The 15,777-nt window shown below is 38.7% G+C and overlaps 1 protein-coding gene across 1 annotated transcript in view; it reads left to right on the top strand.

Annotated features, from left to right (window-relative positions):
* Positions 1 to 15,500, top strand: part of CBFB (core-binding factor, beta subunit) — a gene marked incomplete at its 5' end in the record, with an annotated part of 34,718 nt that extends 19,218 nt beyond the window's left edge. Inside the window, 2 exons of the mRNA XM_009084298.1 lie at positions 1,905 to 2,000; positions 14,555 to 15,500. Coding sequence (XP_009082546.1) covers positions 1,905 to 2,000; positions 14,555 to 14,623 — 165 coding nt within the window. The remainder of the gene's footprint in view (positions 1 to 1,904; positions 2,001 to 14,554) is intronic.
* Positions 15,501 to 15,777: the final 277 nt, after the last annotated feature.

Here is a 15,777-nt window from a genome sequence, read left to right as displayed (position 1 = left end):
CAAGACTGAACTGTAGGTTAATTTGTTATGATGCATCACCAAGAGTAGAGCAGAATTTTATTTTTTTTTTAACTAAAAACAAGTTCTGATGGTTTTTTTCCATTTCTCAGACATTAGTAAACCAGTGGTTGAGCTGTCAACATGTCTTCATTCTGAATGTCAACATACTGATTTTTTTTTTTTCCCCCATGAATTTCTAATTTAGTTTCTCTTGCTTATGACCATTTCTTTAAAATATTGTGGCTGAGGCTATCTATCAGCCTTTTGGTTTGTGACCACTTTAAATGACGGTAAAATGCAAAAATCTTTGATTAAAAAAAATGAATCTGCTTTTATTCAAGTCTGTTAAAAAAAAGTAATAAAGACATACATATCTTCTGTAAATTAGAAATAAGGCAGCTTTTCTGTAGCCAGCTGGGAGACAACTTATCTCTATCCTTCTGCATTATTAAGAACAAACTCACTTTCCGCTGTCTGACCTTGGTTGCTATGCATTGCGTGAATATTAAGATAGCTATAAAGGGCCAAATTCTTCTCTTAAAAATAGTAGGAAGTGTTAAAATGTTATCTTGTTGGCAGCTTTAAACATTGCCTTTCTGGGGACCTGTCTGGGCAGTTAAGGGTTGGCAGCTGTTTGTGTTTCAGTGCCTTGGGCCGCCAGGGAGCTCATTCACATCATTTCACAGAGCAGCTCCAGGGCCCACGGTTGTGCCCAAGGCAAAAAAGGCAATTTAACATTTTCTCAGGCTAGGGATGCTTTATCTTAAATTAAAAAATTTATGCACTTAATCCCTAGGTGTATTAAAATGTAGTTGGGCTCTCAACATGTTTATGTCCTCTAACAGTCAAGGTTAGCTCTTTGTAAAATTATCAACTTCAAAATAATGTTTGCATGTATGTGGGACTCTTAAGTAGAGGCAGTAGTAGATGCAGTTGAAGAGTTAGGAGGAGGGAGAACCAATACAATTTATCCCTTAGTGATTTGTGGAACCTCTTTCAAACTTTCAGAACAGAAGTGTCAAGTCTAAAGTTCTGGTGGGAAACAGAGACATCTATTTTCATTCTGAGCAAAATAGGTGTTAGAAGATCTCTTAAGAGAAATAATTTCTCACCCAGTTAGTAATGACTTACTATTTATATACTTTATTTAAAACATTTTCTAATAGAAAATACTGTTTGAAGGAGATTTTTTTCTGAGTGTTAATTTATTAAATCTATTTCTTTGCATAAGCCATTGCTGAAAACAATAGAGCTGCAGGTTTCTCCTCCATTATATGGGAATGTGTGCACATTAGTCTAGGAGTAATTTCTGCTTTGCATTTTCTTATGCATCTAAATTTAAATAATACAAACATTGGTACATATGGATTAAGAGTGTTCATACTAATGCACCTGCAGCAGCTTTTGATAACATTAAGATTTTATTTTGTTTGTAACTTAGATTATTTTTTTTTTGCAATTCAAGGGAATTAAATTGCCATTGTTTATAGAGTGGTGCTAGTGGACTCTGCCTAGATATACCTGTGAATGCTGTCTTTAAAATGACTTTTTTAAGGAGGATAAATTGTATTGCCTTTTTCACATAACTTTTGAGAATTCCTGGCTTTAAAAAAAAACAACAAAAAACAAACCAGCAGCATTTAAACTACTTTGGAAAATCAGCTCTCCTTTGAAAATGTATTTTAGTGGTAGCTGCATCCAGCTTTGGTTATCTGTACCTCTGTAGTGAAGGTGAGTAGTATTACATTAACCTGTATTGGCTTCTGCTGGAACTTGTCTGTGTTCTGGCTGGTTCTGTAGGACATACTTGACTTTGCTGCCAAGTGATCCTTAATATTCAAAAGAAATGTGATCTGGTAGGAGTGAGGGTAGCATGTTTTGTCACTCTGTGTTTTGTTTGGTAGCAGGAGGATGCATTGGCACAACAAGCCTTCGAAGAGGCTCGGCGAAGAACTCGTGAGTTCGAGGATAGAGACAGGTCTCATCGGGAGGAAATGGAGGTGAGGGTTTCACAGCTGCTGTCAGTAACTGGTTAGTACTTTCCCAAAACTTAAGATTGTTTCCGTTTATTTGTCTGTTTGTTCAATGTTGTGTATTTTCTGTTTGCTGTTTGATGTTGTTATGTAAAAATTGCATTTTTTTAACGCTTGTAAAATGGATTTCAAGTTTTTAAAGTTTTGATAAGAATTCTCTGATTTTTGTCCTTTCTTCCTTTCTGTAGATGGCCTTTTCTGTGGGTATTGAGCTGTAAGGACACGTTTGCTCACAGAGCTGCCATCTCTCTTCTAAAATGATACTTTAATAGCAGAGAGAGTGATCTTTTGCCCCATGCATTTCTCGTGAACACAGGGAAGGCTTTGGGAGCTGCGGGCACGTAATTTTGGAGCTTGCTACTCCATGTTGTGGGAAATGTTACCAGTGAATTTAATCAGAGACCACAATCTGCTTTCTTGTACAGGCTAGTTTTATTGTCCTCTCACCCTTTTCTTACTGGCAGGGTGCCTTGCTCCTCTCTGTTTCACTGGTGTAGTTCCCCGTCATTTTCTTTGCTTCTTCAGGGCCCCAGTCTTGAATCTTGTTCTTTCTTGATGAGAGCAGAAATTACTGGGATCAAGAAAAGAGGAGCCAGGAAAGGGAATGCAAACCAGCTGCTTTGAGATGTCAGAAAGGCAGGACCTGTAAGAGGACGAGTAATAATACGTAAGGGGAGTTGGCAAGTTAAGGCAGGCTGTAGGTCAGGCAGAGAATAGGGAGAAAACAGAAACACTTTGAATTTCTTTCCCTTACTAATGCTGTTTCTTACTTCCTGCTTCATCAGTACAGCCTGGCTGTACCATAATCAAATGTGATCAATCTGCTGGTTCTTTGGTTTTTAGAAAATTTGATTATTCTTATTGCAAAACTACTTTTCTTTTGGCATCCTTTCTGATAATTGAAGTGATGAGACAGACTCTTCCCTTCCAAGTACAATTGGAAGACACTGAGCATGAGAATGAGAGGGGAAAAGGCAGAGAGAATAATATCCCTCACTTTGAAGGGCTGGCTGGAGTATGACTCCTTGCAAACACTGCTGCAGCCAGGTCAGATGTCAGCTGTCAGCTGTAGCAGAGGTAAAATCTTTGCTTTGGAGGCCTCACTACCACTGGATCCTTGGAGCAACAGCTGGATTACCTGAATGTTTTTGTCACAGCATAGCTGCAATCTCCTTGTCAGTTCAGTTCAGAAGAAAGGTAAAATTAACTTAAAGCTGTTCATGGAGATCTGTGTCAGCCTGCCTTAATTTGAACAATACAGTAGGAACTTTAGGTCTGGCCTTATGTCTTTGACCTCAATTTACTTAAAGCTTTTCTTGATTGATTTTCCTTATACTGTGCATTCCCACTCCTGTTATTACAGAGAAGAAGCCACGTGCATACTGAATGCTGGAGGTTAAAAAAGAATGAGGCTTCCTGAAATAGCTTCTGGAGTTCTGAAAGACTTACTCTTTCCTGCAAGTGTAGAAAACACTTGCAGCTAGGCTGTGCAAAAAAATCTTTCAATTTACAGTAAGATCGAGGTAATAATGAGCATCTAGGGCTTCCTGACAGGCATCAAAACTTGTGACACTGAGACACAGAAATCAGCATCCCTGGCTGTCTGCAGGAGCTGGATTCAGTAACTTCTGAAAAGATTCTGGCTTTTAATAAGGCAGCAGGCAGTTATTAAATGATGTCCTTATTAGCTGTAGTACTCATTCTCTCTCAAAACAACAATAGTTGTTGTGCCAGCTCTAAAACACTGGTGGAAGTCACCTACAGAAAGGAAGAAAAGGAAAAATTACTGATTTGAAATATGTTTAAGCAGAATGAAAAGCATTGTCAAAAGGTGCTTCACATTTTTGTGATCTCAAATACAGATTTTTAGTAATTGCAATACACTGTTATACATACTTTGTTATTTATTTCACTGTGCATGTTTAATATGTCTAACCAAAAGATCTATAATTGATTTTTACATTTCAGTTTTCATTTGTGTGTTTGGAGTAAGATGTACATGAACATGTATCTGAAATGTTTACAGATGAGGTTTTGGATTCTATATCTTAAGACTGCATAAAAATTGTGATCCTTTGGGGTGGGACAGTGGAGAGAGCAGAGATAGACTTACAATGCACTCCTAAAGAGGAATCAGTTTTCCAGACCATTCATTGTTTTCCTGATTTTCACACTAATGCAGCTTTTGGGCAGAGTCAAATGACCTTTAATCAGTAAGCACTTAGTGTTCTGATGTTGAATTCTCAATAGAAAGTCATGCATAAATGTGCATTCCCATGTTTGTTGTATTTGTGGCCTGTATTGAATTTTCCAGTGCTGATATGCTCATTCAGCTTGGAAATACAGTTTGTTGGTTGCACCTTTCTGATGATTGCATTGCTGACAGCTGTAAAAACCTTAACCCAGACTGCTCTGTGTACTATTTGTGCGATTTCAGTAGGGCAAATAACATCTTTTGTTGCACTACAGAGATGGTAATTGAAGTCTTTTTTATAAAAAAGAGGTTAGGTATAAGTGTGCTGAGTGAATTTTTATCTATGTTATGCTACACACAGATGAAGATAACTCTCAAAATCTTTTTAACATGATCTCTATACATCTTTCATCATTACTAAAACTGAAGCTTTTTCTTTTGTGCCAAGCTTGGTGTGGACAGTAAAACTTAGAATTGGCAGATGTGGAACAGGATCTCATCAGTGTTAATGACGGTTTGAGGAATTGCAACACTGTATAAAATCAGGATATTTCTGACAGTAGAATTACAGCCGAAATGCCTTTAATAGAGACCAGATTCTGCTTCAGTGGGGGAGGGAAAGGGAATCCTGCAATATTCCACCCACTCCTGCCCAAAGAGAGGCGCCAGCTCTTTGGAAACATTTATCCATCCAAAGCCTGGCAGCATATGAAAATGATCAGATTCTATTCTTTATTTATACAGCTTTCTGGGTAGAAAAGATTGCCTGTACTAAGTCTCTCTGTAGACTTAAACTAAGTGGTATATCCTTGCATAGGAGTGATCAGTGATAAGTTGTTGAAAGCAGTTAAAATGGCTTGTATGGGGCAGTTGGACACTTGGGGGGGGAAAAATAGCAATTGCAGTGACAATTTAGAAATAATCACTAATTTTCATTTTGAAGTATCCTTAAAAAAAGCCCCAAACCAAACCAACAAAACCCTTCCAGGGTGCTGCCAGGTTTGTTTGCCTTCTTTTCATCATTCCATTGACGAGTACATTAACACACCAGAACTTTATTTTAATAAATATTCTTTGCATCTGAGGGCAGAATCTGAGTTGGGTTGTGCTTGACTTTCCAAAGGTGATAGTGTTTTTGTGCAATTACAGCATTCCTCTAATGTAAATTGGGTGTGGGTGGGTTTAGGAATTTCCACTGAAGTTTTTAAGCACCTCTGAGTTGAACTGCATTCTGGTGCATTTTTAACATAGTGTGTTTTGAATACAAGATGCTTCTGAATTTTGATATCAACCTGTGTAGCTTGGGTGCATCAGATACCACAAATTCTGCCTCACTGTTCAGGTTTCTTTTGTTTCAAAGATGCTTTTGAAGTCAGTTAGTGTTCTTAGTGCCTTCAAAATTAATCATGTATTCCAGCGGCTTTTACTTTTACAAAAATGTTGGAATACAGAGACTGTGAACGTTTAGTGATACACATGAAGAAAGACCTTATCCCCAGTTAAAGGCTATTGTAAAAAAAAACAAAACAATGATGGGAGCTCATGAAGTTGAGGAACACTGAGCTGCTTGTCAGAAGTTCATAATTTAATGGCTTAATACCAGTTGAAGGCAAAGTTCTCTTTCCATGAGCAAGTGCTACACCAGGCGAACTTAGTCCAAGGCTTTGCTTTAGGCATGTGTTCTGGTACTGATGCCTCTGAACAGGTATATGAACTTGAAGCATTTGTACATTTCCCTTTGCCAAACTAATAGAAGAGAGTGAGGAGATTAAAGGGATGTTTGTGAGGCAGATGTTCAATTTTCACTGTCTCTTTTCTCTCCTTGTGTCTTGGTTGAGAGAGTCAGTACAAATGTCTCTTCTGTTTGGTGTGGTTTCACTATGAATGACCAGAGTTCAGTGTCAGGATAAGAAATGTTCTGCAGAAATTACTGTGAGATTGTTGTCTAGAGGTGCTTGAATTTTCCTGTAAAAACTTTTGCTTTTTATTCAGTCTCCTGGCCAAAGTAGCATGATGCAAAAATGTGTTATACTGTCCAGAATGGCTTGGAGAGATTTAAACAGCCCCTACTATGTGAAATCAGAATACATTGAATTTAATGTCCAGAGAGGCTGCAAGCAAGTGCCTCCTGCCAGCTCTTTGCTGGAGCACGGAGTGCTGGATTTTCAAGGGATGGGTAGAGAGAAGAGGTTGCCTGGTGTGTTGCTGTCTGCATGTAGAGTTGTTTGGGTTTTTTGTGAAGGTTTGTTTAGTATAGACAAACTATCATTTCAAACTTGAAAGTGATCTGTTTGAGAGCACAGTTTGTCCTACTGAGTTACTCTTGAGCTTGGCTGAGGATGTTCCATTTGCTTGGCTTGGGGATGGGTTGGATCTGTTCTTAGTCTTCCAATGCAATTTCTTCAACCAGGATTTTTGAAATGTCATATTTTTCTACTTTGTGTTCATTTCCCATGTTACTGCCATGCTCTTTATTTTAGCAGCACTGTGAGTAAAGAGGCAGAGTGGTTTGCTCGTCCCCGAAACAGTCTAGTCTAGCAATCTGTCTGTGGTCTTGTGCTAAATATAAATTACATTAATGGCTAAGCAGAGCCATTTTAGGAAACTGCATTAAATGCCCATTTTAAAAACCTTCATTTTGATGGAAAAAAAGCCTGTGTTGAGACTTTTTGTTTCTTCCAGTAGCAATCCCACTCAATACAAAGCTTCAAAAAACCCACCAACCCCACCCTTAAAAACTGCTGCAGGAAGATTTACCTAAATTTTAGATACTCAGTCCTGCCCTAGGATTTTACAGGTTTTGGTTGGTTGTTGGGAATTCTGAGTTAAAACGGGCAAGATGTGTTTCCTTTAATTGTGCTGAAGTTGTGAACTGTTAAAAACCCAAACAAACAGGATTTTGCTACAGAAATGTAAACAATTTACAGTCGAAACAAATTCAAGCAGTAGGACTGACTTTCGTGTTCTTCCAAGCTTTTAGACAGTGAAAATATTCTCCCTTCTTTCTTATTTTTCTTTTTAAGATGAAACTTGTAGTCTAAATAAATGCTCTCACTATTTATAAGTATTTTTGTCAACTATAACTAGGTTCAGAAGAAAGTACAGTATTACAATAAGTCTGTGGGGTTTTAGTTTTGGGCATTTTTTAATTTTGGGGCTTTAAAATTAGTTTTTTCTCCTCAAACTCTTAATTAAGTTCTTTTTCCTTCAAAAATTAATCTGGAATTAAATTAATGAATACTTACTGTGGCGTGTACTCTCCAAATTGACAATGACATAAAAATAGTATAACCTTTAATACAGCTTTTTGGATATGAAAGAAACCCAAACTGTTGATTTTTTAATTTTTTATTAGTTTTTTTTTTCTTACGCAGTGGGTAAGGTAGACTTGGTATATGCTTGTGTGTGTATAGAAGCATAAATAGGGGGAAATTGTTTTTATTCAGGGTGAATACAGCACAATTTAGAAAGAGGCCCTGGAGTGGGTGTGTGGATAGGTGTTGCCTCGAAAGGTTCTCCAGAGTGAGTACAGTAATGTTATGACTGGTTTGCTTCACAAGAACTTAAATAGCTGCTGTTTGTGTAAAAGTGCTATGGAATGCATATATCAGGAAAACAATTTGTGCTGTGCAGGATCAATTCTGACTGTAGGACGGAGGAGATCAATCTTGCAAATCAGGGAATACTGTAATATAAGCGTCTTCTTTCAGTCAATGAAGGTTAGAAAGGGGCTGAGCAACAGAGGAATACTGTCTGGAGGCAATCAATATTAATTATAAATTTATAACCTTTATACCAGCCTTCAAACAGTACTTTCTAAAAGGGACCATTTCAAGCTTTTTGTCCCTTGGAAAAGAACTTTTCGCATAAAAGTAAAAATTTTCATCTCTACTCAAAGCTCTTCAGAGCTGTGTACTCTTGCTGTGCTTTTTCCTTTCTTGACTCGCTGTTACTTTGAACCAGTTATTAGTGTGTTGCACCAGAGTCATTACCTTCATAACAGCTTTTAAACAAAGATACAATCATTGCAAAGATTTCAGGTGAGAATGCATCAGGGTCAGTAAGCAGATGTGCTGCTTGGCCTGCTCGTGCTCTGCAGCTCTCCAGCTGCTGGTGGGAGCACAGGCTTGGCAGGTAACACAGCTGGTGTGTGTTTTTAGTGGGGTACTCTGTTTCTAGGAAGCAGACAGTTGGGAGTTAAATGAAGTCTTGATAGAGGTAGGTGCCAAATGACTTCTACCTCAAGAAAATTGTTTATTTTGACTTTCAGTGAGCTTGAAAGATGATCAGAATGGATGCAGGAATGAAAAACAGCATTAGGTATAGAGTTCATGGCATTAATCGTTCTAACATCCAGATCTCTTGCCAAATTTGAGAGACTTGTTTTCCATTATTTGCATAATTTAAGTGGTGCTTGACATCATAATTAAGAAAGGTCAAGGCTACTTCTTCCCAGGTTCAGTGAAAAGGAGAGGTGACAGCAAAATGGATGTTATGGCCAGCAAGCCAAGCAACTGCAGAGACTGGATACAGGCTACAAAGTCTCATACTGCTAGCTGTGTCTGTCAGGAACGTGGTAAAAATCATATCCCCTTCTGACTGCCACTGGCCTGTAGATGCTATATGCAGTGGTGATGCTGCTGTAGCTAAAGTTGTTCTGAGAAGTGAAGATTGAGAGTCTCTTTGCAAGTCCCACAGAGACCTGAAAGCATGTGGGTCCTGAAAGCTTCCTCAGGCTGTAGCCACGGCCAAGGAAGTTGAGAGAGGCTGTTATTAACCAGCAGCTCAAAGAAGAGCTTTCAGTTCATTGCTTTTCTTGCTGTGGGTCTGCCTCAGTTAGCAGGACTGATGTGGAGGTGTGCTGGATTGCAACTGGTCATTTTCCTGAGTGTTGCTTTCTTTATTTTAGGGTTTTTGGGGGTTTGTTTTTTGTTTTTTTTTTTTTTTTTTTTTGTTTGGGTGGATTTTATCCTGTGGTTATATGCTTTTTAGAAAAGTATCTGCAATGTATTCTCAGGTTTGGTTTGTTGCTTTTTTTAAAAAATCCCTTTTCAGGAGGTTGACAATCTTTCTAAGAGAATCCAAATGTTCACTGTTTAGTTTTTCGTAACATAGCCTGATTTTTTTCACTTATTTAGTAAATTATAGATGGCGGATGCCAAGGCACATAATGCATCTGCTCTGTCTGTTTCGGTGGGACTGAGCTGCCAGAATCCAGTTAAAGAATTGCAGTGGAGTTGTCCATGAAGAGACTTGATATTGGCTACTCTTTGTGGCAGCCCTTCTTCAAGTTAGCTCCCTCTTCCCTCTCTCCTCTTCACCAGTGTCCCCAGTTACATATGCAGTGGATATGGTTGTACTTGTCATTCCACTGCCTAATACTCAGAGGTCCCAATTTTCCCTGCTGTTTTCAAGTGATTCATCGAGAGGGAGGACGATCTTCATGGCAACCCTGTCCATCCTTTTTAAACTTACTTCCAGCTTTCCCAGTTCTGCTTTCTCAGAGCTATCGTGTAAACCACACTGTGGGACTGTGTTATCTTTTCCTGATGAGCTCGTGTGGTGAGAGGGGTTGGTTTCCTTAGGTATGTTGGAAGCCTCAGAACGTGCAGGGGAAGGGGGTAGTTACAGATGCTTTCCAAAGTCAGTTTAAGGAGTTTTGTTGGCAGTTGAAAGCACGATCCACTACAACATGGGTCAGGATTGAGTGGCTGGAGGAGGAGGATGATGTCTGACTGTCTTGGCTGCTGGAGGAACTGCTTATGTACCACCTTCCTTAAATGCCTTTATTCTCAGATTTGTTTTTCTTATGTGGCCCAGATGTGAAGTCTCCAATGTGGACCTTTGTTCAAAAGAATCAACAATAAAAGTTAATGATTTGGTGATTTCAAGCTATCTAATTTATTGTGAAGAAACATAATATAATCCAAATATTACTGCATCATACTCTTGATATGACTTTCACTCCATATCAGTTAGCCTATATTTAGGCTTGGAAAAAGCTCAGACATCAGAGGGTTGAAGAGAGCAGGTGTAAGAGTTTTGCAGGGGACACTTTTTCCTGTTTTGTTTACCTCAAGTCAAAATGTTTTTGTTAGTAACTCTTCTCTTTTTTGTCAGTATGTGATTACCCCCTGGTATCAGCATTATGAGTTCAGCATGAATAAATCTAGAACAGCATGTGATAGGAGACTCTGAAATGTTGTTGGGGTTTTTTTGCCAAATACGTTCCTGCAATTCTTTCAGTGGGTCATCATACCATCTCCAGCATTAGAGGTTTTACATGGCTCGTGGCCAGTTGTAATTCCTTCCGTATTGCAGAAGATTTGCATGGCTTCGTGTGCTGAAAGCTGAGTGCGAAGTATTTTGGGGTGTTGAAACTCCCGATGTGTTCATCACATTAACTATTCAGTTTCAGGTTATTTGAAAGAAAATTGGCAGTGTTGGTTAAAATATATTCATTTTTAGGAAAACTGCAACTCTGTTAGGATCTGTGTACTATTTACAAGTTTTTCTCACAAGCAAATACTTGTTATCCTTTCGCTAAAGAGCAGATGGAGAACATGTGAAGCAGTGCTCCTTCAAACTTAAAATCCACACTTGACTGAAAAGAAATATGTAGAGAAAAGATGAATAACTACTGTTTTCTCATTGCTCATTATGTGTGACTCATGGCAGGGTATTCCATTTCCCAATGGCAAAGATAGATGCATCTTTCTTAATTGAAGCAAGTTTCCTTAATCCTTGAGAAGCTGAGCTCATTATTCACTGAGAGTAATTCTGGTGCTTGTGCGTGGCAGCGAAAGGTATGCACTTCAAAAATTACAGCAAATACTGCAATTCAGAGGATTGATTGGCTATGCTGAGAGGATGGGACCCCAAATTGAGAGGAGTCTGGAAATTGCCATTTTACATCTATAAAAGGGAAGTTTGAGCTTCCTGTAATAGACTGAGGAGAACTACCAGATACTACCGTGCTGGTAGTCACACTCCTTCTGCAAGTGTTAAGGATCTTGTGGCATTTCTTATGAAAGTTATATTTTGCCAGTTGTCAGTGGACAAAAATATCATCCTGTGCCTGATGCCCCACAATGTGCTTCCTGTCTGCATACAAGGTGATTTCTCCAGTCTTTAACTGGTGTGTTTTATTTTTCAGATTTTTCTTTCAGCATGTGAAGCACAATTGTAGTTATTATATACTGTGCACGTGTGCCTTGGCAGGATGGTTGGTGACTGATAGAATCAGTGTTTTGCACATGTGTGTCTTCTTGCACAGCAGTATAGCACAAGTAAAGGGGAGCATGTCTGAGTCAGAGCTGTCATTCCAACATGTTGTGGTTGCTTGTGTAAATCTCCAGTTACTGAATTGCAAAATTGTGCCTTTATCCACATAGACTAGTGTAAGATATTGTAATGACTGCTTTGGTACATTTGAGGGTCATTTGTCATGCCTTTTGCATATCACTTGAAAGGCCAAATCTGGTAGTTGTTCACTAGTGGCTTCTGCAAACTCTGCAAGTAGCAATGAGGTCACGAATCATGCAAATTCCTTCATATGTTTTGAAAGAAAAGGCCACTTTAAGCAAAGCATAAATGCAACCATATGCCCATATCTTGGAGTCTTCACTGAAATTTGACAGTAAAATTGCTGTGAGTATGATTTGTTTTCTGAAGAAGAAATGCTGATTCTTTTAGAGCAGTAGTGTAGCAGCAATTAACTTGCTGGTCTTTTCTAGTTAAGTGTAAAAATGTTTATGGTAGAAGATTGGTAGAAGTAAGATTTTAGTAGTTTTTAAGACAGTGCATGCCTTTGTTTCCTTTTAGAAGAAAGAGGCAGCAGCTAAAACCAGAAGAAATCTTGTTACAGTCTGTTCAATAGGAGAAAAGTATGCAAAGGAGAACTGTTACTGTTTTGTTAATCTTGGTGCAACTCTTAAATTAGTGTGGAAGTATCTATTTAGACTTATTGAACAACCATTTTGTATCAAGAAAAATCTTTACAGTACAGTTTACTTTCCTGTTGAACATTTAAAATAAAGAAGTGTGGGCTTACCCTCTTTAGCTTTTCCACCTTGATTTTGATAGTCAAAGCTGAATGATTTGGCTTTTGGAAATAACATGAAAATCTCAAACTCCGTCTTCTAATATTCTGCCTCTCTACAAAGAGGATAGTTTGCAGAAGTTGCTTCAAGGGCTGAAAGGAATACACCCTCAAGCACTTAAAATCGTCAGTTTTGTAAGTGATTAGAGCTGTTTGTTTTAATGCGATTCCTCAGAAAGATTACTGAGAGATCTGTGGGTTTGTGCCTCAGCAGCAGTGTTGGTTGGTTGCAGAGTCCTGCATGTAGGAGAAGCAGAGTGTTCCTTCAGCCAGAGTAGGACCAGTGCAGATGGAACAGAGCAAAAAGATTGGCTTACTCCTAAACACCTAAAATGCAACCAACAGCAGGACTGGATACATAAACATAGTAGGTAGCAATTGTGATACTTAAGATAGTGGAGATGTTTCCAAAACAACGTTGGCAATATGACAACTAAGGAGAGAATTGTCTGATCTGGAAACATGTTGATTACTAGAGAGATTGCTGATTACTAGAGGGATTTAGTGAATGAACCCCATGTGCATCAGAGTGGGACTATTGCACGTGAAAGGAAAACATAACTTTAAATCAGTTTTTAAATAGGAGAAGGAAGCAGCAGTTCTCTGGGTGCAGCTATCAGTTGCACTGGGAGCATACAGTTAGGCAGACAAGAGGAATGTTGGATAAAGGAGGAAGAAACGAAAAGAGAAAGAAGAGTCTAAATTGGAGAAAGTGGTGTTGGCAGTGCATGGCAGAGGGGCTGGGAGTGACCAGCAACACCCCCTGAGCTGCTGTGCAGGCAGGAAAACTTCCTCTGTCAGTAAATGAGTCAGAAGAGCTCAGGGAACACCAAAGAGCAGCACTTGTGTCACTGTTAGTCACGGTTTTGGTGAAGTACCCTGATTGTTCAGTGTGGTGGTGTCAACCTGGTGATTGCTTGAAGGGCATGTGTCACTGGTACAATGGCTGCATTAAGGCTGTTCTGGGTCATTCAGCAACTTAACCCAAAGCCTTTCAGAGGAGAGAGGTGCTCACTTGGTTTGCATTTTTTTGACATCCTGAACGTGGCAGGTTATTGTAGTTAGTGAAGCAAATGGAGCCACAGCAAATCACAATGTAGTGATACGTTCCACCTTCCACCAGCTGAGAATGTTTGGGTGGTGTGGTAGTTACAGACTATGGTTCCAGCTGTTCACTCTCAGCCTTAAATGCAAGTATTGATACTAAAATGTCTTAAAAACCAGGTAGCATGTATGGCTGTTCCCAGAGTCAAACTTATATATATATCTCCATGTTTTTAAGTATTAGCCTGCAGCATTTGTGTGTGCTGCCTGAAAGCAGCTTTACAGGTACAGGTAGAGAAAGTAAATAGCTGTGTCTTTTGCTGTGACTGGTACTGCTATGACTGCCTATCCTGAATTTCCTCTTTAAGATGCCTTCAACTCAAACTGCTTAACAGAATCACATAGTTAAAGGAGAACTTACATTCCTTTTGTTTTAATACAGGAGTGCAATTGTAAGTCTCAGAGTTCTCTCAGTTTGGTGTTTTTGCTAACTTTGCAGGTGCACCAAAGATAAAAGTTATGCTGTAGCAAAACCCTAACTTTTATGAGGTGTTAAAATGTGTGTCAATCCATAGATTAAATTGTGCTCACGTGTTACTGTGTTATAAGTCTCTTGACTCCAGAAGAAGCTAAAGTAAATGTTTCCCACATAAAAATACCGAGGGGAGATTTACTGGGAAGTGGTGTGATGTACTCTGCCACCTTGCACTGTAGCCTTTCTCCCTAAAATCTTCATCGTGAAAACATGTACAGTCAAGATTAACAGAAGGAAATTTCACAGGAAATAAAATTTATTTTGGGAGAAGAGACACAAAATTGTTACCTAACTATTCTGGAAGTCTCTTGCTGATTGCTAAAGTGATGTTTAAAGCTGGATGGAGGGACTGAGGCAGTCTGAGAGTGCAGGTGTGCATGGATGTGTGCACACTCACTCCCGAGGCTGCGTGGGGAGGCAGACACTGCTGGTCCACAGCCTTCATCCATCATTTCCTCTTGCTTCTGGGGGTTATTGAATTGAGGGGGAACTTTGGAATGATTTTGATGTTAAAAATTAATGCTTTGATTACTGCTTGAATTGTAAAGTTTCTGTCTTAAAATTGTTTATGGTCTTAGTCATGTTGATAGATGAACTGATCAATTCCCAACCAGTTTCTGATCCTCAGTGTGTATTTATTACTGCAGGCAAGAAGACAGCAAGACCCTAGTCCTGGATCTAACCTGGGAAGTGGTGATGATCTCAAACTACGTTAATCAGCGACAGCAGACACACCGTGGGTCTGCAGACATGCATTGCTTCTACTTGGCAAAGGATTTAATAAAAGACCAGAAACTGTGATAACTGGGTATACTATGGTCTGTTTCCTGACCTGCGGCAGTCGAAGTCACCACGAACTGCCATGGTTTGCACTATGTTTATGTTACAATACCTGCATTTCCCATTTTAAGCATGTAGCCAGTGGCAATTTTGAAATTTTGTTTTTCTATGCAAACGTATTTTTGTTGGCACTATTTTAGTGAAATGGAAACTTATGCAGCTATAAAACCATTTTTTTCTCAACTGTAATAAAAATTGTCACTTAAAAATAGGTCAAGATATTACAGATTTAGAACTTCTCTGTTTTGTTGGTTTTATGGATTTATTTTTTTTTTGGTAAACTGCTGGAAGCCAATGCATTCCAAGCTTAATTTTTTAATATGGGCTTTTGGAATTTTGATTGTCCTTGTTGTGCTCCTGCTTTATTTTAGGTACGCATTCTTATCTTTCTTTCAGTTTTCTTTTTTCCTCAATTTGCAAGACCTTCTTAAAACTGCTGACATTATTTTGCATTTTTTCCAAGCTAAACCCAGTGAATCTGAGCTGTTGGAATCAGTTTTCAAACTTTGTGGGTTTGTAAACGTTACAGTTGCAGTATTCTTTTAACTGCTAACAATTCATTGGTTCCACTTTTTAAATGACAGAAATCTTAAAATGTATATTTTCGTGCATTAATGCATTCTGCCCCACTATCTGTCTTAGATTTTATTCTGTACCAAGTGAGTTTGGGTGGCTGTTATACCCTGTATATAGTGCTTTACTGAAACTCAGAGAAGTCGCAGGTTGGCTTCTGTTTTATTCAGGGATTTTTTTAACTAGTTCTTCAAAGGGATACTGCAACTCTACAATCAGATTCAACAGTGTGTTAAACTGGGAACAAAAGTCATCAGCTGCCAAGGTGATATGTATTAGATCATGTTTAAGATAACTGCTTTAAGTATATTTTATATCTTAGGCTTTTTGTAAAGTTGTGCTGAACGGTGAAAAGTTGAGATGAGGTTGTGTGCAGAAGTCTCATCCTGCACACAGGCCACTTCTGTTAAATCTTATGCAAATTAATGCTACATTGCAGTATATATTGCATTTTCTA

The sequence above is a fragment of the Acanthisitta chloris genome, unplaced genomic scaffold (assembly GCF_000695815.1).
Source record: "Acanthisitta chloris isolate BGI_N310 unplaced genomic scaffold, ASM69581v1 scaffold24460, whole genome shotgun sequence".
In the NCBI taxonomy this organism is placed as follows: Eukaryota; Metazoa; Chordata; class Aves; order Passeriformes; family Acanthisittidae; genus Acanthisitta; species Acanthisitta chloris.
The sequence above is the reverse complement of the archived record's forward strand: the minus strand, read 5'-3'. Positions and strand labels throughout refer to the sequence as shown.